The sequence below is a fragment of the Chiloscyllium plagiosum genome, unplaced genomic scaffold (genome assembly GCF_037043375.1).
Source record: "Chiloscyllium plagiosum isolate Xiang-an unplaced genomic scaffold, Cpla_swu_hap1 HiC_scaffold_46, whole genome shotgun sequence".
NCBI lineage: Eukaryota > Metazoa > Chordata > Chondrichthyes > Orectolobiformes > Hemiscylliidae > Chiloscyllium > Chiloscyllium plagiosum.
The window spans coordinates 15,666,045-15,687,778 of NW_028270184.1; the positions used below are offsets into that span (position 1 = coordinate 15,666,045).

The 21,734-nt window shown below is 46.4% G+C and overlaps 2 protein-coding genes and 1 long non-coding RNA gene across 9 annotated transcripts in view; 1 reads left to right on the forward strand and 2 right to left on the reverse strand.

Moving 5' to 3' along the window:
- Positions 1-21,522, reverse strand: part of LOC122543928 (uncharacterized) — a 64,949-nt gene extending 43,427 nt beyond the window's left edge. The window contains exon 1 of one of the 2 annotated variants that reach the window (XM_087983644.1): positions 21,494-21,522. The gene's annotated coding sequence lies outside the window, so the exon portion shown is untranslated. Of the gene's footprint in view, positions 1-20,302; positions 20,385-21,493 lie in introns of those variants that run through there. The other variant, XM_087983645.1, reaches the window with a different exon arrangement.
- LOC122543927 (uncharacterized) lies at positions 1,530-21,579 on the reverse strand. 6 transcript variants are annotated; one of them, XM_087983617.1, is made up of 2 exons: positions 21,494-21,579; positions 1,530-3,317 (listed from the first exon to the last, which is right to left on the reverse strand). In XM_087983617.1, exon 2 carries the CDS (start codon positions 3,254-3,256, stop codon positions 1,832-1,834), a length of 1,425 nt encoding a protein of 474 aa, XP_087839743.1. In that variant the 5' UTR covers positions 3,257-3,317; positions 21,494-21,579; the 3' UTR covers positions 1,530-1,831. The 6 variants fall into 6 exon arrangements, with proteins under 6 accessions (XP_087839743.1, XP_043538789.2, XP_043538792.2 ...); XM_043682854.2 differs by having other exon boundaries at positions 21,474-21,562; XM_043682857.2 differs by lacking the exon at positions 21,494-21,579 and adding an exon at positions 20,921-21,041.
- Positions 4,549-20,206, forward strand: LOC122543929 (uncharacterized). The gene is made up of 3 exons (XR_006310191.2): positions 4,549-4,654; positions 7,972-8,319; positions 17,877-20,206. It is a non-coding gene; the product is annotated as an uncharacterized LOC122543929 (long non-coding RNA).
- Positions 21,580-21,734: the final 155 nt, after the last annotated feature.

The following is a 21,734-nucleotide window of genomic DNA, read 5'->3' on the forward strand; positions in this document are numbered from 1 at the left end:
TAAGGGGACCAAAATTGTGCACAATATTCCAGATGCAGTCTCACCAATACCTTGTATCATTGCAACAATACTTCCTTATCTTTGTATTCTATTCCTTTAGCTGTAAAAGCCAACGTTCCATTTGGTTTCTTTATTATCTGCTGTACCTGCATGCTAGTTTTCTGTGACTCGTGAACGACGACATCCAGACCTGTTGGCAAAGGAGCACCCCGAAGACTCTCCCCATTAAAATAATAGGTCGCCTTCCCATTTTTTCAACCCAAATGCGCGACCACGCCATCTGTTAAAACTCTATTTGCCATATTTTGGCCCACACTCCTAACCTATTTATATATCCATCTGTAAGGATCTTATTTCCTCATTGCAATTTACTGTCCTCCCTATTTTTGTGTTATCCACAAATTTGGCTATACCGCCTCCCATCCGTGTATCCAAATCACAACTGTAGATTGTAAATAGCGGGGGTCCAAGGACCAAACCCTGCGACACCCCACTACTTACATCTTGCCATCCAGAAAAAAAAAATTTATCCTCACTCTGTCTTCTGTCCTATCCATGCTAATAAACTGCCCCAAATCCCATATGATCCAACCTTGTGAATTAACCTTTTGTGCAGCGCCTTAATCAAACACCTTCCAGAAATCCAGATAAATTACATCTGCAGCATCCCCATAATCCACTTTGCTTGTTACATCTTTGAAAATCTCTAACAAATTAGTCAAACATGATCTGACCTTCATAAAACCATGCTGACTCTGATGGATGGACTCATGATCCCAAATTATGGTAATACTGCACAAGTTAGATCTCTGAATAAAACCTGGCTTGATATGTCATATGTTTTGTTTTTGGAATTAACTTAGGATGATGGTTAATTATTGGACATATTCGCATGAGACTGCCAATGTTCTTTTAATAAAACAACACAAGTTCATTGCACAAAATAAAAAAGGCTCTGTATGGATATAACAATTTTGAAAGACTTTAACACAAACAGCAATTTTCCCAGCAACATCCTGTTCAAATACTCAATTTCAGTGAAGTAACACTCCTTCATTTTTAAAAAAAATCTATTCATGGGATTTAGGTGTTGCTGGCTTGGCCAGTATTTATTGCCTAACCTTAACTGCCCGGGAGAAGGTGGTAGTGAGATGCTTTCCTGAATGTTTACACTCATCAGGATGTTGGGGCACCCACATTGCCATTCTATAACATCAAACATTATTGAAAATTCCACAATATTAATGTCACTATTCAACAAAGGCTCCTTAACAGCAAGGTTATTAAATACTTCCTCTTTACAGACTACTAAGCCTAAAACAAACTGATACCTACTTAGCCCTTCAATGTTCTACTTCAGAAACGTTCAGCACAAATGCCGAATTCCATCCTCCACAGCATGTATGTTGGCTAGGTTCACCCAGTTTATATGAGCATTCAAGTCACCCATTATTACTGTATCACCCATATCTGATGTACATCTAATTTTATGATTTATATTCATAATGAAATATTTGGGATATGAAGTCGATTCAGCAAACTTTGATTTTAATGCCAAGTCCAAAAAATTATCTTTACATGTTGCATTAGCACCTTAAGCTGGGCTGGATGTTTTAACAGGTTTGTGACTGTGATGTGATTAACAGCAAATTACAACTCCTGAAATCACCGATGAACTTGCTGTTGGCTCAGCACCTACGTAATGAGATGGGATTTCTGAATGAATCCTTTCCCACATTCAGTGCAGATGAATGGTCTCTCTCCAGTGTGAATTTGCTGCTGTACTGGTTCAGATGATCATCCTGCAGAGAGTGGGAAGTTAAGCAGTCTCTCATTGGTGTGAACACTGTTGATGTAGCATCTGTTCCCCAGAACTTTTAAAGCACTTCCCACAGTCTGGGCATTTAAAAGGCCTCTCATCAGAGTGAATGCGTTGATGGCGTATCAGATCCCAGGATCTTACATAACACTTCCCACAGTCTGTACATTTAAAAGGTCTCTCCCCAGTGTGAACTCGCTGGTGTGTTATGAGGTGGATTTTCTGAGTAAACCCCTTCCCACACTCGGAGCAGCTGAATGGTCTCTCTCCAGTGTGAGTGCGTTGGTGTGCAGTGAGACGAGATGACCACTTGAACCCAATCCCACAGTGAGAGCACTTGAATGGTCTATTGCCTGTGTGAACACGTTGGTGTAACTTCAGTTCTCCAGAGCTTTTATAACACTTCACACAGTCAGGACATTTGAAGGGTCTCTCCTCAGTGTGAATTCGCTGGTGTGCCTTGAGGTGGGATGACTCACGAAATCCTTTCCCACACTCAGTACAGGTGAATGGCCTCTCCCCAGAATGAACTCGCTGGTGTGTCAACAGGGTGGAAAACCGAATGAATACCTGTCCACATTCTGAGCAGATGAATGATCTCTCCCCAGTGTGAAGTCGCTGGTGTATAGTGAGTTGGGATGATCGTTTGAACCCATTCCCACAATGACGGCACCTGAACGGTCTCTCATCAGTGTGAACTCGTTGATGGACAATCAGCTCCCTGGAACCTTTAAAGCACTTCTCGCACTCGGAACATTTAAAAGGTCTCTCCTCAGTGTGAACGCGTTGATGGGATTGCAGGTAGCTAGAACTTTTAAAGCACTTCTTGCAGTTTGGACATTTAAAAGGTCTCTCCTCACTGTGAACCTGCTGGTGTGCCTTGAGGTGATATGACTGAGTGAATCCACTTCCACATTCAGAGCAGATGAATGGCCTCTCCCCAGTGTGAATGCGCTGGTGGACAGTGAGTTGAGATGACCACTTAAAGCCAGTCCCACAATCAGAGCACCTGAACCGTCTGTCCTCAGTGTGAACACGCCGATGAGACATTAGCTCACTGGAACTTTTAAAGCACTTCCCACAGTCTGGACATTTAAAAGGTCTTTCCTCAGTGTGAACTCGCTGGTGTGTCAGCAGAGTGGAAAGCTGAGTGAATCCCTTTCCACACTTGAAGCAGATGAATGGCCTCTCCCCAGTGTGAATACGTTGGTGAATCTTCAGTGCAGAGCGGTGACTGAATCTTTTCTCACAGTCCTTGCATTTCCATGGTTTCTCCCCAGTGTGAATGCATTTGTGGTTCTCAAGGCCAGTTGATTGGCTAAAGCCTTTTTTGCACACAGAACACAAGTATTTGTTCTTCCCAATGTGAACAGTGTTTTGCCCTTCCATATTTAAAATCTGTTGATATTCCGGTTGTGATAAACTGGGTGACTCCATTAGGACATAACATGATGTTTAGTTTCAGGTTCCTGACTTCAAATCATTCTCTTCGCAAACCCTGTGAAATCAATTTAAAACAGAAGAAATGAATGAGGAAGAAGACACAAAAACAGAGGAAGATTGGAAAATTGTACTGAGTGAATCTCGCAATTTGCAGGCTGGCCCTTGGGAAAAATTACCACGAGTGGTGATGGATTGTCATGGAAGCTTAACTATGGCTAAAACTAATATCAATCAGGGAGCAACCTGGTCTAAGCCAACACAAGACTGTGGAACCTATATGAATCAGATGGTGAGAGAAAAGAAAGAGACTGAAGAGGAATTAGGAGAGGCAGGGGACAAAGGAGAGGGATTTTATAGATCTACAACTTGTGTGGAAATTTAACAGGATGTCCAAATCCTCAATCTCCACCTTAAATGATCAGAGTAGCGGATCGATGTGAAGATGATGACCTCAAAGATCCTGAACGCTTTGACGTCCAGCATTGGAGGAACAAAGACTTTCGACTGAAGGATGGAAGTCAATGCCTTTCAGTCCATTCAGTTACAAACTCCATTTCTCAGCCACTGACTGAATCTCCGTACGGAACTTTGGTGCCACACTTCATCCCAAACTGAGTTTCCAACCACATGTTCACATCATCAGTAAAACCGCCTATTTCTACCTCAGTTCCATCACCCGACTCCGTCCCATCTCAGCTTCTAAAAACTCTCCAAGGTGGCGGCCGTCAACCTGGGCCTCTTCCCGGGATAAAGACACAGATCTCCTAACACGGGGCTCGGTTGGTCTCAATTAGGGTTTGCGAATGGAGGTCTTTACGAATTCGCTCCACGCCTCCCCTTTCCCTCGGCCGGCCGCAGCCGTTGAAGAAAATGGTCGCGAGCCTTCCAGAGCCTGGAACAAAATGACACTGCGCATGCTCCGCTACAATCCACCACTGCGCATGTCGGCAGACCGGTTGTTGAGTGAATGGGGCACATTGACGTCTTCAAGGAATGTTGAGCGACAGGAGCATCACTGTAGGGACTTGAACCTGTCTTACTCGATTTCTGTACATTCATTGGAAAATAGATTACTTATCGAATCTCCACCTCAATTATTTCTTAAAGTCTCTCATAAATTTCGTCAGAGATATTTAATGCCCCGCTATCAAGCGGCAGTTTGTAAAACCGTTCATTCCTTTTCCTGATCGGTGCACGCCCCCTCATTCCTCCAGCCCCGCCCCCCCCATTCACACTGATTGGTTGGCCGCGCCCGCTCGGCCCTTCATGACCTTCCCCACCCCCCACTCGTCCTGAGCAAATTACTGCAGACGCTGCAATCTGTCCTCAGCGAAGGGAGCCAGAGGAAGCTATTGCTTGGAGTCTAGATGACTTCATCTGAGCTGACGTGAGGTATGGAGATGGCAGCATTTATGCAGCGGTGGGGATGAGAGGGGGGAGAGCTGGGTGTGTGTGTGTGTGTGTGTGTGTGAGTGAGTGAGTGAGTGAGTGAGTGAGTGAGAGATAGAGACACAGACTGCTGAAAGTGCAGATTAAGTAATGGGAATGTGAGAATGGCGTGTCTAACTGCCAAACTGGAACGAAAAGATGGCCCACTAGGGTGGGGGAGAGAAGAGAACACATGATGATGGAGAATCTAACAAGTAAAGCTAAAACAAAGGGAAGCAATGGGAATGGATTCACATGTTTGTGGGCGGCGCGGTGGCACAGTGGTTCGCACTGCTGCCTCGCAGCGCCAGAGACCCGGGTTCAATTCCCGCCTCAGGCGACTGACTGTGTGGAGTTTGCACATTCTCCCCGTGACTGCGTGGGTTTCCTCCGGATGCTCCAGTTTCCTCCCACAGTCCAAAGATGTGCAAGTCAGGTGAATTGGCCATGTTAAATTGTCCGTAGTGTTAGGTAAGGGGTAAATGTAGGGGTATGGGTGGTTTGCGCTTCGGCGGGTCGGTGTGGACTTGTTGGGCCGAAGGGCCTGTTTCCACTACTGTAAAGTAATCTAATTTGAAGATGTTGAACTCAGTATTATGTTCAGAAGTGAAGAAGATATGTTGTTCCTCCAGTTTGTGCTGTGATTCACCCGAAGCGTTGCAGCATGCCAAGGACAGACAAGCTGTTTTAAAATGACCGGTTACAGGAAGGTCAGGGTCATGGACCGGAGGTGTTCTGCAAATTGGTCACCTCACCTGCATTTGGTTTCTCCAACGTAGAGTAGGCCACATTGGGTGCAGCAAATGCAGTACACTAGATTGGAGGTGGCACGGGTGAAATGTTGCTTCACTTGGAAAGATTGCTTAGGCCTTTGGAAAGTGAGAGCAGGGAGGTGGTGAAGGGCCAGCTGTTGCACCTGCTGCGGTTACATGGAAAGGTGCCGTGGGAAAGGGGGTGGTGGTGTGGATCAAGGAATGGACAAAGGTGTCCCCAAGGGAACAGTTCCTGTGAAATGCAGATGGGGGAAGTGAGGTGAAGATGTATTTAGTGGTGGCATTCTGTTGGAGTTGCTTGAAATGGCAGAGAATGATCCTTTGGATGTGGATGAAAAGTGAGGACAATAGGGACCCAATCACGCTGTTGAGAGTGACAGGAAGGAGAAAGGGCAGAAGTATGGCTGAACAGTTTCTCCTCTAATTCATCTCACTTCTGCCAAGTCAAAAGGAGTGGTGTAGGTCCCAGTTTTGCCTGCCTCTTTATGGGGTGGGTGGAACTTTTCTTCTTCCAGTCAAGAGTGTGCTTTTGCCTGAAACGTCAATTTTTCCTGCTCCTCGGATGCTGCCTGATCTGCTGTGCTTTTCCAGCACCACACTCTCAACTCTGATCTCCCACATCCGTAGCCCTCACTAGTCCTATTCTTATTCCAGTCTTACACTGGCCCCCTCCTATCAATGGTACATCGACGACTGTTTTTGTGCAGCTTCATGCTCCCGTTTGGACCTTTAAAACATTTGTTAATTTTGCCTCCAATTTCCACTCCTCTAAAACTATCACGTGGTTCATCTCCCAAGACGTCCCTTTCTTTCCTTAACCTTTATGTCTCCATTTTGGGGAATAAACTGCCATCCACTACAAAGCCACCATCATTACTGCTCTTGACACCCCATGTCCTGCAAGGATTCCATCCAATTCTCCCAACTCCTCCGACTGCGTTGTACCTATTCGGATAATGCCACCTTCCAAAGTAGCACTGCTGACATGGCTTCCTGTTCCATAACCATGATTTCCCACCCATTGTGGTTGACAGGGCCCTCAACCGCATCTGATCTATCACCCATGCTTCTACCTTGCCCCTTCCCATCACTCACAAGAGTGTCATCAGTTCCACCTAGTCTCAATTTTCATCCCACCAGCCTCCGATTCAAAGGATCATTCTCTGCCATTTCAGACAACTCCAGCAGAATGCCAAATTATCTTCCCCTCACTCCCCTGTATGCATTGCATATGGACTGTTCCCTCCAGGAAATCCCAGTCCACTGCTCGACTACCAACACCACCTCTCTTTCCCATGGTTAAAAATCACACAACACCAGGTGTGCTTACAATTAAACCTGTTGGACTATAACCTGGTGTTGAGATTTTTAACTTTGTACACCCCAGTCCAACACCGGCATCTCCAAATCATCAACTCTTTCCCATGGCACCTTCGCATGTTGCACCTTCTGCAGTTACACTTGCCCCTTCACCTCCTCCCTGTTCCAAGGGTCTAAATAATCTTTCCAGGCGAAGCAGCATTTCACCTGTACTGTACCTCCTGTAATCTGGTGTATTGCATTCACTGCACCCAATGTGGCCTACTTTACTTGGGAGAAACCAAACACAGGCTGGGTGACAGCTTTGTAGAACACCTCTGTTCCGTGCGCAACCATGACCCTGACCTTGCCATAGTCAGTCATTTTAATGTTGCATACTGCTCACGTGCCCACTTGTCTGTCCTTGGCATTCTGCAGTGCTCCAGTGAATTACAGTGCAAATTGGAGGAACACCATCTCATCTTCAGACTCAGCACTTTACAACCTTCGGAATTTAATGTTGAGTTCAACACCTTCAGATCAGAAACCCACTCCCATTCCTTCGCTTTCTTTTAGCTTTACTTGTAACATTCCCTGTCACCATTCCCTCTCTCCCCTCCCCCATGTGTTCTTTCCAGCTTGGCAGTTAAGACACACCATTGTTCTGCCATTCTCACATTCTGATAATTTAATCTGCACTATCAGCAGCCTTCTCCACTCCACCACTGCATAAATGCTGCCCTCTCTGTATTTCACATCAGCTCTAATGAAGTCATCTAGACTCGAAACATTAGCTTACTCTCTTCACAGATGCTGCCTGATCCGCTGTGACTTGCAGCAATTTTTGTTTTCACTCTTTGTCCACAGCCATCGAGAATCAACTGGTAGTATTTTATGCATGCACAGTATCAATGTGGAACCAGCATTGTTGAGGTGAGTGAGAGAAGATGGTGGGTTTGGAGGCTTTGGAGACATCCCATGTGGGGCCACAAACCCCGAATTCAAAGACCTGGTGGAACCGGCGAAAAGGAATCTGGCTCTGTCTGCAAACTAGAGGAGCAAATGGTGATCCAAACTGGGGTTGTCTGCTCTGAATCTCTATCCTGAACTGACAACTGTGTGTGTCTGTGTCTGCCTGTGTCTGTGTGCGCGTGCATTTGCACATGTCTGTGTGTGCACGCATGAACTGTCTTCAAATTCTCTTTACAGGTTGTGGGGAGGCAAGGATGCACAGAAACAAAACTCAAACCAAATATAATGGTACAGGCACTCAGGACCTGGAAATCATCCATCTGGAAATGTGAAAGGAGGAATGTTTGTCCACTCTCAATCTGGAAAAACACCAAACATACAAGCCTGTTACACTGCACAGTGGTTAGAGCTTTAGGCAGTTATATAATCTGAAACACATCACACCAGGAAGGAATTGTACATGTGCTGTCTGTCTGGGGAAGGCTTCCAACTTAACATCCATACCCGCAACATGGAAAAAATTGGAAATGAGAGGTGTGTTCAAATGCCCCTCTAAGTTGGAAACTCATCAACGCAGTCACACTGGTGAGTGGCCATTCACCTGGTCAGGATTCACTCAGTCAGCCCACCTGCTGACACACCAGGTACTCAAACAGACAAGAGAGCTTTTTGTCCAAACTGCAGGAAATCCTGAAGACGTCCTGAGGAACTGATGTTCCATCAATGTGTTCACACTGATGAGAGGCCATTCTCCTACTCTCACTGTGGAACTGGGCATTAAGCAATCATCTGATCTCACCGTACACCAGCAACTTCACACCTGCTCGTTGTCCTGTTCGGAGTAAGGGAAGGGATTCACTAATTAACCCAACCTGCTGACACACCAGTGACTTCACTCTGTGAACAGACCATTCACCTGCCCCGAGGGTGAAAAAGCATTCATTGATTCATCTGAGCTGCTGATACACCAATGAGTTCAAACTGGCCGTTCACCTGCCCAGTGTGTGGGAAGTGATCCACCCACCCATCACTTTATTATGATAGCAGCAAGTTCACACTGAGGAGAACCCTTGACCTCCCCGCTTTGTGTGGGAAGTGATCGAGTTCTTCCTCCCACCCGCTGAGGCACCAGTGAGTTCACAGTGGGGAGAGACCATTCCACTGTCCGGAGAGTGGAAAGGGATTAATGAATTCATTTGAACTTCTAAAACACTGCCGAATTCACACTGGTCAGAGGCCATTATCCTTCTCCATATATAGAACATAGAAGAATACAGCGCAGTACAGGCCCTTCAACCCTCGATGTTGCGCCGATCCAAGCCCACCTAACCTACACTCGCCCACTATCCTCCATATGCCTATCCAATGCCTGCTTAAATGCCCATAATGAGGGAGAGTCCACCACTGCTACTGGCAGGGCATTCCACGAACTCACGACTCGCTGAGTAAAGAACCTACCCCTAACATCTGTCCTATACCTACCCCCCCTTAATTTAAAGCTATGCCCCCTTGTAATAGCTGACTCCATACGTGGAAAAAGATTCTCACTGTCGACCCTATCTAAACCCCTAATCATCTTGTACACCTCGATCAAGTCACCCCTAAACCTTCTTTTCTCCAATGAAAACAACCCCAAGTGCCTCAGCCTTTCCTCATACGATCTTTCTACCAGACCTGGCAACATCCTGGTAAACCTCCTCTGCACCCGTTCCAGTGCCTCCACATCCTTCCTATAGTATGGCGACCAAAACTGCACACAATACTCCAGATGCAGCCGCACCAGAGTCTTATACAACTGCAACATGACCTCAGTACTCCGGAACTCAATTCCTCTACCAATAAAAGCCAGTACGCCATATGCCTTCTTCACCGCACTATTTACCTGGGTGGCAACTTTCAAAGATCTGTGTACATGGACACCAAGATCCCTCTGCTCATCCACACTACCAAGTATCCGACCATTAACCCAGTACCCCATCTTACTCTTACCAAAGTGAATCACCTCACACTTAGCTACATTGAACTCCATTTGCCACCTTTCAGCCCAGTTCTGCAGCTTATCTATATCCCGCTGTAACCTGCCACGTCCTTCCTCACTGTCTATAACTCCTCCGACTTTCGTATCATCTGCAAACTTGCTCACCCAACCTTCTAACCCCTCCTCCAGGTCATTTATAAAAATGACAAACAGCAATGGTCCCAAAACAGATCCTTGCGGAACACTGCTAGTGATGGCACTCCAAGATGAACCTTTGCCATCAACTACTACCCTCTGTCTTCTTCCAGCCAGCCAACTCCTAATCCAAACCTCCAACTCACCCTCAATGCCATACCTCCGTATTTATTGCAGTAGTCTACCATGGGGAACCTTATCAAACGCCTTACTAAAATCCATATACACCACATCTACCGCTTTCCCCTCGTCCACCTCCTTAGTCACCTTCTCAAAGAATTCAATAAGGTTTGTGAGGCACGACCTGCCATTCACAAAACCATGCTGACTATCCTTGATCACATTATTCCTATCCAGATGTTCATAAATCCTATCCCTTACAATTCTCTCTAAGACTTTGCCCACAATAGAAGTGAGACTCACCGGCCTATAGTTACTAGGGTTATCCCTACTCCCCTTCTTGAACAAGGGATCCACATTTGCTAGCCTCCAATCTTCTGGCACTACTCCTGTAGACAACGAGGACATAAAAATCAAGGCCAATGGCTCTGCAATCTCCTCCCTTGCTTCCCAGAGAATCCTAGGATAAATGCCATCAGGCCCAGGGGACTTATCTATTTTCACCCTTTCCAGAATTTCCAACACCTCTTCTCTACATACCTCAAAGCCATCCATTCTACTTAATTGTGACTCAGTATTCACATTGACAATAATGTCCTGTTCCTGATTGAATACTGACGAAAAGTATTCATTCAGTGTCTCCCCAATCTCTTCAGCCTCCACACGCAACTTCCCACTACTATCCTTGACTGGACCTATTCCTACCCTAGTCATTCTTTTATTCCTGACATACGTATAGAAAGCCTTAGGGTTTTCCCTAATCCTACCAACTAAGGACCTTTCATGTCCCCTCCTTGCTGCTCTTAGCTCTCTCTTCAGGTCCTTCCTGGCTTCCTTATAACTCTCAATAGCCCCAATTGTACCTTCACGCCTCATCTTTACATCGGCCGCCCTCTTCATTTAACAAGGGATTCCAATTCCTTATTAAACCACGGCTCCCTAACACGACCCTTTCCTCCCTGCCTGACGGGTACATACTTATCAAGGACACTCAATAGTTGCTCCTTGAACAAACTCCACATATCAATTGCGCCCTTGCCTTGAAGCTTACTTTTCCAAGCCACACATCCTAAGTCATGCCTCACCGCATCATAATTTCCCTGCCCCCAGCTATAACTCTTGCCCTGAAGTGCACACTTATCCCTCTCCATCACGAGAGTAAAAGTCACCGAATTGTGGTCACTTTCCCCAAAGTGCTCACCTACCTCTAATTCTAGCACCTGGCCTGGTTCATTACCCAGAACCAAATCCAGTATGGCCTCACCTCTTGTTGGCCTGTCTACATATTGTGTCAGGAAACCCTCCTGCATACATTGGACAAACACTGACCCATCTAACGAACTTGAGCTATAGCTTTCCCAATCAATATCAGGAAAGTTAAAGTCCCCCATAACAACCACCCTATTACTTTCACTCTTCTCTTGAATCATCCTCGCAATCCTTTCTTCTACGTTTCTAGGACTATTAGGAGGCCTGTAAAAAACTCCTAACAGGGTGAGCTCACCTTTCCTATTCCTAACCTCAGCCCAAACTACCTCAGATGGCGAGTCTTCATCCATCGTCCTTTCCACCGCTGTAATACTATCTTTGACAAGCAATGCCACACCTCCCCCTCTTTTACCCCCACCTCTGACCCTACTAAAACATTTAAACCCTGGGACCTGCAACAGCCAATCCTGTCCCTGTTCAACCTATGTTTCCGTAATAGCCACAACATCGAAGTCCCAGGTACCAACCCATGCTGCAAGTTCACCTACCTTATTTCGTATACTTCTTGCATTGAAAGGATTCTCAATTATCCGACTTGCTGAGTCACCAGTGAGTTCATAAATGACTACAGTGTTTTATTTTCTGTTTATGACAACCTAGACCTAACCATGTTGAATGCGATCTCCTGCTGATGTTAATAAGCTTCAGCCCAATTACACTGTCTAATACAAAACAATGCCGGAGGTCTGAAATAAAAACAGAAGTGACTGGAGAAATTCTGCGGGTCTGATAGCAGAAAGCAGAGTGAACGCTTCGAGTCCAGTGACTCATCAGAAACGAAAACAAATTGCTAGAAAAGCTCAGCAGGTGTAGCAGAAACTGAAGAGAAAATAGAGTCAACATTTCAGGTCAAAGAGTCATGGAATCCGACAGCACGGAGACAGGCCCTTTGGTCCAAGCCGACAAAGCACACTGACTCCATTCCCCTGCATTTGGCCCATCTCCTTTTAACCTTTCCTATCCATGCATTTGTCCAGATGCCTTTTAAATGTTGTTACTGTACACACCTCAACCACTTCCATGTGACTGCTCATTCCATATGTATACTACACAGTATAAAAACGTTGTCCCTCAGGTTCCCTTTTATTCTTTCCTTTCTAACATTAAACTGAATGATTCACAAACTTAACTAACACATTCTCTACATTGTGGAGACAGGATGCCAATTCGCGCTGAGAATGTGTATAAGGTACGAGCAGGTAGTGAAAGAACACCAAACCTGATCGCAACACTGACTGGGAAGGAATAGAGACTAGTGAGTGGGTCCTAATCCGAAACTGGGACCCCACTGGAAAGGGCCATTCCAGGTGTTGCTCTAAACCCCCACTGCAGTGACAGGGAAGGGAAAGAATCACTGGATTCACCTGAGCAAATGTAAATGGTGGATGACAGACCAAGGGAAGGAGGAAAAGGACTGATAAAAACTAATCTGTACTTCTGTATTGCCAGTTTTGCTAATGATATATCACGTGCATCTATACTTGCCTCCAGGAAGGTGACGGGATGGGGTTACTGTGGGAGATTATTAGCATTACGATGGCTTAGCAGGGATATTGCTAGAAAAGCTCAGCAGGTCTAGCAGAAACTGAAGAAAAAATAGAGTCAACATTTCAGGTCAAAGAGTCATGGAATCCTACAGCACGGAGACAGGCCCTTTGGTCCAAGCCGACAAAAACGTCCATCCACACTAACTCCATTGCCCTGCATTTGGCCCATATCCTTTTAACCTTTCCTATCCATGCATTTGTCCAGATGCCTTTTAAATGTTGTTACTGTACACATCTCAACCACTTCCATGTGACTGCTCATTCCATATGTATACTACGTCTGTCCAACCAGAGTATTGAAGGGAGGGTCAAGATTTGCAAGCTGGGTAGACGTAATCAGGTCCATCATTTGTGCAGGAGAAATATTCTCACTTGTACCAATGAGCAAGGGAACCAGTTTGAGATGCAGAAGGTTACTAAAATCAATTACTGCAATGGATTGCTCATCCAAACAGATTGTAAGTTGGTCCTCGACCAAAGGAATCTGCGACAACTCCCATGTTGGTACTGGGGCTGCAAGTTTGACTATACCTGCAGGAGGGACCCTGGAAGGGAGAGACCATCACCTTATTGTATGACAAATGCAGGGGAATGGAGTTAGTGTGGATGGACGTTTTTGTCGGCTTGGACCAAAGGGCCTGTCTCCGTGCTTTGAAAGCTATAAGGGAGGCTCTGAAAAATAACCCCTCCCTGCAAGAAATATACCGCCCCAACCCCACTACTGTCTCCATGACTCAGTCCCGCAGAGCCCTCTGGTAAAGAGCAATCGGTATTGACATTCAGGAATACACGGCTGGCAATTATTTCTACCAGGTCTACCAACAGACTGTATGGTGATGGCACCACTGCTTGCTTCCCTCGATCCACTGGAGAGAACTCTCTCTTCTCCAGTGTCCCTCAGTGGGACCGTGGCCTACACTACCAGTGCTCTCTAGCCAGTAACAGTTTGCCACAATGCTGAAGAATAACTCTTCAGTACGAACCTGCACAGACCCCCATGGCAGACTGCATGTATCTTCCCAGCCTTTTGACCACATGGACAGAGCTTGGCTCAAGGGGGACATGTGCTGGGAAGACAGAAGAGGGAAACTTCCCCAGTAACCACTGGGGATATGAGAGATGCTTCACTGGTAGTGGGGCGGGGGGGCAGGGCGGTGGATGTTCAGAAGTGTTCATTTGTAGTGAGAAAACCTTTCACCTTTACCGCTCCTGCCATCGTCACAAGTGCAGACCTACCCACCCAGGACACGCGAGTGTCAATTGCCATTACAACAGCTCCGACTGTGTTCTCTTTAAACGAGGGGAACGGCTCCTATGTGGTAAAGTCGACTGTACCCACCTCACAGTGGATGCCTGTGTCTTTGTCCTTCCCCAAAACAGAGATGGAGTTAAGGAAGTATCGTGTCCCACTGGCGCCACATTTGCCTGGATTAACCATGATTACTCTCACGATAAAGGCTATTCAGAAACCCTTTCTACAGACCCGGGTTATTTTATCTTCTTTAACGGTACGGCCACAAACTTCCTAGAGTCCCCTTACCCTCACTCGGTGGCCCTTGGAACCCTACTTCCCAGGAGGGTACCCTGTCTGGGGCATTAGGGACTGGCACTCAGCAGTCAGAAGTGTGATGTCTCTGAGGAGTTTTGCACTGCCTATAAAGATCTTCCCACTCTTCCTGCCAGACAGGCAGCTGGTTACGGGGCAGCAGGCATTTTCTGCCTTGGAGCTTCTGGGGCCAACATGGCCACCCATAAATGTAACTATCTTGCATGCGGACTTACCATGCTGGGCAACGCTACCCACACAGCGCTCAAGGTCATCACTCAGAACCTGAACCAACTCAGACTTTTGTCCATGCAAAATCACTATGCATTGGATTACCTCCTTACCCGCCAGGGTGGCGTTTGCCCTATAGCACAGGACAAATGCATCATGGACCTGCACGACGTCACAGCTAATGTTACCCGTTATGTCCACAAGATGGATGAACAATTAGGGTCTATAAAGGAGGGCAAGAGATGGGCCGGAAGGGGAGACTGGAAGCTCGGAGGACGGAAGGACTGGCTAGTCATAATGGCTATTTAGGCAGGGGTGGTTATAATAAGAATCTTCCTGGGAATAGCTGTTCTGAAATGTATCTTACATCAAGTGATAGACTCCATGCAGGGATTATTTCCAACAGGACGGGCTTTGGTGACCCGATACCCAGCTATTGAGGATTCCAAATGGCAACAGCACTGAGGTCGGCCCCCATGCCATCGGTTATCATGAAACGATAAAAGGAGGGAATGAGAATGCATATCGGGTATGAGCGGGTAGGGAAAGAGTGAAGTTTAGGGGTGCGTGACAAAGGCTCAACTGGCATGACTTTGATCGGATAAGAACTTGCAGTAAACAATGAGGTGCTGGAGGCAAGGGTGTGGCTTAACAAGGTGAAGTACATCCCGGGTTTGGTTAAGAAAGAGAAGGAAGCATATGTCAGGTATAAACAGGATAGATCGAGTGAATCTTTAGCATATAAAGGAAGTAGGAGTATACTTGAGAGGGAAATCAGGAGGGCAAAACAGGGACATGAGATAGTGTTGGCCTATACAATTAAGGAGAATCCAAAGGGTTTTTACAAATATATTAAGGACAAAAGGGTAACTCGGGAGAGAATAGGGCCCCTCAAAGATCAGCAAGGCAGCCTTTCTGTGGAGCCACAGAAAATGGGGGAGATGCTAAATGAATATTTTGCATCAGTATTTACTGTGGAAAAGAATATGGAAGATATAGACTGTAGGGAAATAGATGTGTTGCTGGAAAAGTGCAGTTCTGATCTCCAGCATCTGCAGTCCTCACTGTCTCCTGTAGGGAAATAGATGGTGACATCTTGCAAAATGTCCAGATTACAGAGGAGGAAGTACTGGATGTCCCTAGGACCTGATCAGGTGTACCTGAGAACACTGTGGGAAGCTAGAGAAATGATTGCTGGGCCTCTTATTGAGATATTTGTATCATCGATACTCGCAGGTGAGGTGCTGGAAGACTGGAGGTTGGCAAACGTGGTGACACTGTTTAAGAAGAGCGGTAAAGAATAGCCAGGGAACGAGAGACCGGTGAGCCTGACCTCGGTGGTGGGCAAGTTGTTGGAGGGAATCCTGAGGGACAGGATGTATATGTATTTGGAAAGGCAAGGACTGATTCGGGATAGCCAACATGGCTTTGGGCGTGGGAAATCATGTCTCACAAACTTGATTGAGTTTTTTGAAGAAGTAACAAAGATGATTGATGAGGGCAGAGCAGTAGATGTGATCTATATGGACTTTAGTAAGGCGTTCGACAAGGTTCCCCAGAACTGGATCAAAGGTAGAAGACATAGGGTGGTGCTGGAGGGTTGTTTGTCAGACTGGAGGCCTGTGACCAGTGGTGTGCCAAAAGGATCCGTGCTGGGCCCTCTACCTTTTGTCATTTACATAAATTATTTTAATGCAAGCACAAGAGGTACAGTTAGTAAGTTTGCAGATGACACCAAAATTGGAGGTGTAGTAGACAGCGAAGAGGGTTATCTCAGATCACAACAAGATCTGGACCAGATGGGCCAATGGGCTGTGAAGTGGCAGATGGAGTTTAATTCAGATAAATGTGAGGTGCTGCATTTTGGGAAAGCAAATCTTACCAGAACTTATACACTTAGTGATAAGGTCCTCGGGAGTGTTGCTGAACAAAGAGACCTTGGAGTGCAGGTTCATAGCTCCTTGAAAGTGGAGTCGCAGGTAGATAGGATAGTGAAGGAGGCGTTTGGAATGCTTTCCTTTATTGGTCAGAGTATTGAGTACAGGAGTTGGGAGGTCATGTTGCGGCTGTACAGGACATTGGTTAGGCCACTGTTGGAATATTGCGTGCAATTCTGGTCTCCTTCCTATCGGAAAGATGTTGTGAAACTTGAAAGGGTTCAGAAAAGATTTACAAGGATGTTGCCAGGGTTGGAGGATCTGAGCTACAGGGAGAGGGTGAACAGGCTGGGGCTGTTTTCCCTGGAGCGTCGGAGGCTGAGGGGTGACCTTATAGAGGGTCACAAGATTATGAGGGGCATAGATAGGATAAATAGACAAAGTCTTTTCCCTGGGGTCAGGGAGTCTGTCAGTGTTGCTGATTTATGAGGCTGCAATGATTCTTTGAAAATGTGGAGGTGCTAATGTTGGATTGGGGTGGACAAGGTCAGAAGTTGCACAACACCAGGTTATAATCCAATAGGTTTATTTGAAATGACAAGCTTTCACCTGATGAAGGAGCAGCGTTTCGAAAGCTTGTCATTTCAAATAAATCTGGTGTTGTGTGACTTCTGTGCCACGATTAACCCCCCCCCCCCCCCCCCCCAATTCAAGAGTTCTCAAGAACTTGTAGACAATAAAATTATTATGTTTTACTTGACACTAAACAGATGTTTTGTGTAAAATCTACAATTCAGAGTCTGAAATATTCCTCTGATTAATGTCTCCGATTAGAAAGTGAAGAGTGACCGTAAGTAGGGGAAGGAGGAAATGGTGCATGTGGATTTGGATTTTGGCCCAAAGACGTGGGAGACTGTATGGGGCTGGGATTTAATAGTCTCTCCCAGCATGAGTACCTTGGTATACAATGAGAGCAGATGACTGTCTGAAACTCTTTCCCCATGAATTACAGGTGAAGGATTTCTCCTTAGTGTGAATTCACTGGCATATCTGGAGGCTGAAAGTATGAGTGAATTTCTTCCCATATACAGAGCAGTGGAATGGTCTCTCTCCAGACGAGAGCACTAGTATGTTCTGAGAAGACATGACTGCCTGAAACTCTTTCCACATGAACCACAACTGAACACTTTCTGGCTGGTGTGACAGCAGATTGGATGAACGAGTAAAGCTTATGGTGGTGCCGACACAGGACGACTCTTTGCCAGCTCTCTACAGCAGATCTTATTCACACATTCCTTATTATCGTGCTGCACTTTTAAACTTAAATTCTAAGTCTATTAAAAAAATTACTAATACTGTTCTCTTAAATCTACTTACAGGTCTGACGATCCTACAAACGTCCAGACGTGAGTATTAACAACGCTGGATGTGTAAGCCTAGGGCAAACCTACACTACTGGCTTCCTGCAGGCCCCACGAGGATACCTGGAACCAAGGCCCAAACCCTGAGCCTGCAGCAACCTGACTCCGCAGTGACCCGACCCAACTCGGAATGAAACCTGCCCCCACAGTGACAAGTCCAACGAGGCCCATTCAACCCAGGACTGAACTCTGAACCCACTTCGACACAACCCCAAGGGGATCCGACCAACACAGGGCTGAACTCCAATCCCACGGCTACTCAAGCGCGAGGAGGCAGACCTGTCCGACCTCATGACGACTCATCCCGACTTACCTACCAGAACAGTATACTCACACCACCAACACCGAGCACCGCCCAGAAACAGGAAACCTACCAGAAAACAGGGAAGATATGCAGGGCTGTAGCTGAGACCGAAACAACACTGTTTCAAGTACACCCCCCAAACCTGCCCCATCCCCAGCATACTCCTGGCAAGCTGTTGAAAAGAAAATGACCAGACCTAGACTCAACTTCCAAAGATAACTGAGAGACAGCTGTGTCCTCTGTTTTATGGAGACGTGGGTCACTCCTGCTATACCTGACTGTGCCTCGCAAGCTGAGGGGTTCTACATGCATTGCAATGGGTGATGGGTCTGCCTCATAATCAACACTTTCTGATGCTCAGACATAGCAACCCTAGAATACTTCACAGTGAAATGCCATCCCTCATATGTACTACACAAGTTCACGTCCACCACCCTGCCAGCTGTGTACATGGTGAAGAATGCTTTGAATGAAATTTACGCTGGGACAAATATTCTGGAGACAAAATTCCCTGAGGCCCTATTAATCGTGGCTGGAGACTTCAACTAAGCCAACCTCAAGATGGTTCTACCAAAATACCACTAGTAAATCTCCTGCCCCAGACAACTCAATATCCTTGATCACTGCTACACAACCAAAGACGTCTACTGCTCCATAGCCCATCCGCACTTTGGAAAATCAGATCACAATGCTATGTTCCATCTCCCAGTTTACTAGCCCCAGTTGAAAGGGGAGGAACCTTCACAGAAAGTAATTCAATGCTCATCTGAGGCAATGGAAGAGCTGATACAGGACTGTTTGGAATTGGTGGACTGGACCATATTCAAGGAGTCAGCAGACAACCTAGACAAGTATACCACCACCGTCACAGACTTCATTAGCAGGTACGTGGAGAACTAGGTGCCAAAGACGACAACAGTGTGTTCCCCAACAGGAAACTATGGATGAACCAGGAAATCCACTGCCTACTGAAGCCCAGGCATGCAGCATTGAAGTTGGATGACCCACACCTATACAGGAAATCTAGATAGGACCTCTGCAAAGCCATTAAGAGATGCTAAGAGGTCGTACTGTACCAAATTAAAGACCCAAACTAACCATACGGACACCCGCTGCCTGTGGCAAAGCCTACGTAACAGATGAACTTGCCATGTTAAATTGCCCATAGTGTTCAGGGATATAAAAGTTAAGTGTATTAGTTTGGGTAAATGTAGAGTAACAGGGTAGGGGCATGGGTCTGGGTGGTTCCTTTTCGGAGTGTCAGTGTAGACTCGTTGGGCCGAATAGCCTGTTTCCACACTGTAGGGGTTCTATGAAAACACACGCAACTTGCCTCAATGACTCCCACCCAGTGAAGTGCTTTGAGATCTTAGTCATGGCCCACATCAACTCTAGCCTCCCAGCTTGCCTTGATTCTCTGTAACTTGCCTACTGGCAAAACAGGGCCACAGCAGATGCTATTTCCCTAGTCCTGCACTCATCCCCTGGAATATCTGGATAACAAGGGCACCAATAATAAACCAAACCATTCGCTGGTGTCTAGAAGTGACATGATCACCTAAACCTCCTTCCACAGTAGTGCAGCTGAACGGCTTCTCTTCAGCATGAATCCACTCATGTGAAATGAGACTTAGTAAATTCTTTCCCCCAAATGAAACATGTGAATGATTTAGCCCAGTGTGACTACGATGATTTTCCAGAAGGAAAGGACAGTTGAGTGTTTTACTGCAGTGTCCACACTTTAACTGTTTCTCAATGGTGCTGTCCTCTACATAACTGCGGCAGTGTTTTTCGCAGCCAGGATCAAAATTATATACTCCTCACATTTCTACAGTTTTTCTATGGTGCCAGTGTCCTTTTGACTCTTCAGATTGGATGATCAGTTGAAACCTTATTTCCACACAGAACACTTAGTTTCCTTTCAATGTGCATGGTGCAATGTATTTACAGACTAAATGACCGAATAAAGCTCTTATTTAGTGGAGAGGACAATCTCAATCAGACGTGTGTCTCAGAACATTTGCAGTCACACAACCTTTGAATTATTTTCTCAGACAGAACAGGCAAACATTTTTCCTACCATATTCGAAGGGCAATGATACTCAGGTCCTGATAACTCATGTGATCATCAAATCTTGATATGAAGTTTAGTTTGAGTTTTCCACCTGAAACTTGTAACACCCTATAAAAGGAACTTACAAAAGACACCACTGTGAGGGCAGGATCAAAACCCAGGAGACAATTCTGGTTTTTATTGAACGTTCTTCTCTCCTACCTGAAAAAAAAATAAATTCCAGTCCTCCCTCCTCCCTACATTATAATCCAAATCCGTCTTTACAATTTTTTCCACCACTCCCAGTGGTCTCCCTCTTTTTCGTTTCTACAAACTTAAAAATAACATGATCACGCCAATGATTTGCTCCCCTGATCACTGGGATTTTAAAACACCCACTTGCTGCTCCAGCGCCACAAATTACCAGGTCAGAAGTCACACGATGCCAGATTATAAATCCAACAGGTTTATTTGAAGTCACAAGCTTTCGAAGCGCTGCTCCTTCGGTAGGTGAAGTCAACTCCACTCCGAATACTTGTGATTTCAAATAAACCTGTTGGGTTATGTCTCGTGTGACTCTTACCTTCTCCAGCCCAATCCAACACCAGCACCTTCACATCAGGACAAATTACCAGATTCATTCACCTCCAATTCACAAACCGCCTTTCCCGTTTTTTTTTACTGGATATCCCTTTTCCTGTTTTAAAGGTACACAGTCTAAACTCAAAGCCGGGTCTCTCAAGGCTGAAGTGAGGCAAGTCTCATTGACACGAAAGCTGCCACCAGGTCGGAATTCTCCAGCAGGCATTACAATAGATCGCACCCTCACCAAGATGGCCGCCCGCGTTCCCCGCCCCGAAACAATACGCGGCGTACCCTCACAAAGATGGCCGCCCGCGTTCCCCGCCCCGAAACAACAGGCGCCGTACCCTCACCAAGATGGCCGCCCGCGTTCCCCGCCCCTAAACAACAGGCGCCGTACCCTCACCAAGATGGCCGCCCGCATTCCCCGCCCCTAAACAACACGCGCCGTACCCTCACAAAGATGGCGCCCGGTTGCTCAAATAACTTGAAAAGACCATCCCCACCCGCGGGATGAACAAGCGGGCCTGTGGGGCACTTATTCCCGGTCCTCAGGCCTCCTCCAGATGTTGATTAAACCCCCCGGGTCCCTTGCTGCTGCCGTTTCCATTCCTACCTTGTCTCACAATCACCTACCCCGCAGGCGAGATCTTTTCTTTCCGGTCTAGCGACCGCCCCATCCAGCAGCCGGATCCCGCTCTCCCCACGATAGCCATCACAAGAGGCACCTCCCAGTGCGTGACGTCACAACAGTGGAAGGGGCGTGACTGAAGACGCGTGAGTCCCACAACCAATCGGAGAGAATGGGTGGGCGGGGCGATCATGTCTTTTAAACCATTTTTCGAACGAACCTGTTCAGAGATGTTACTGCAGACCC

Coding starts and splice junctions, on each gene's coding strand:
- LOC122543927 (XM_087983617.1), bottom strand. CDS start 3,256: ATGGAGTCACCCAGTTTATCACAACCGGAATATCAACAGATTTTAAAT.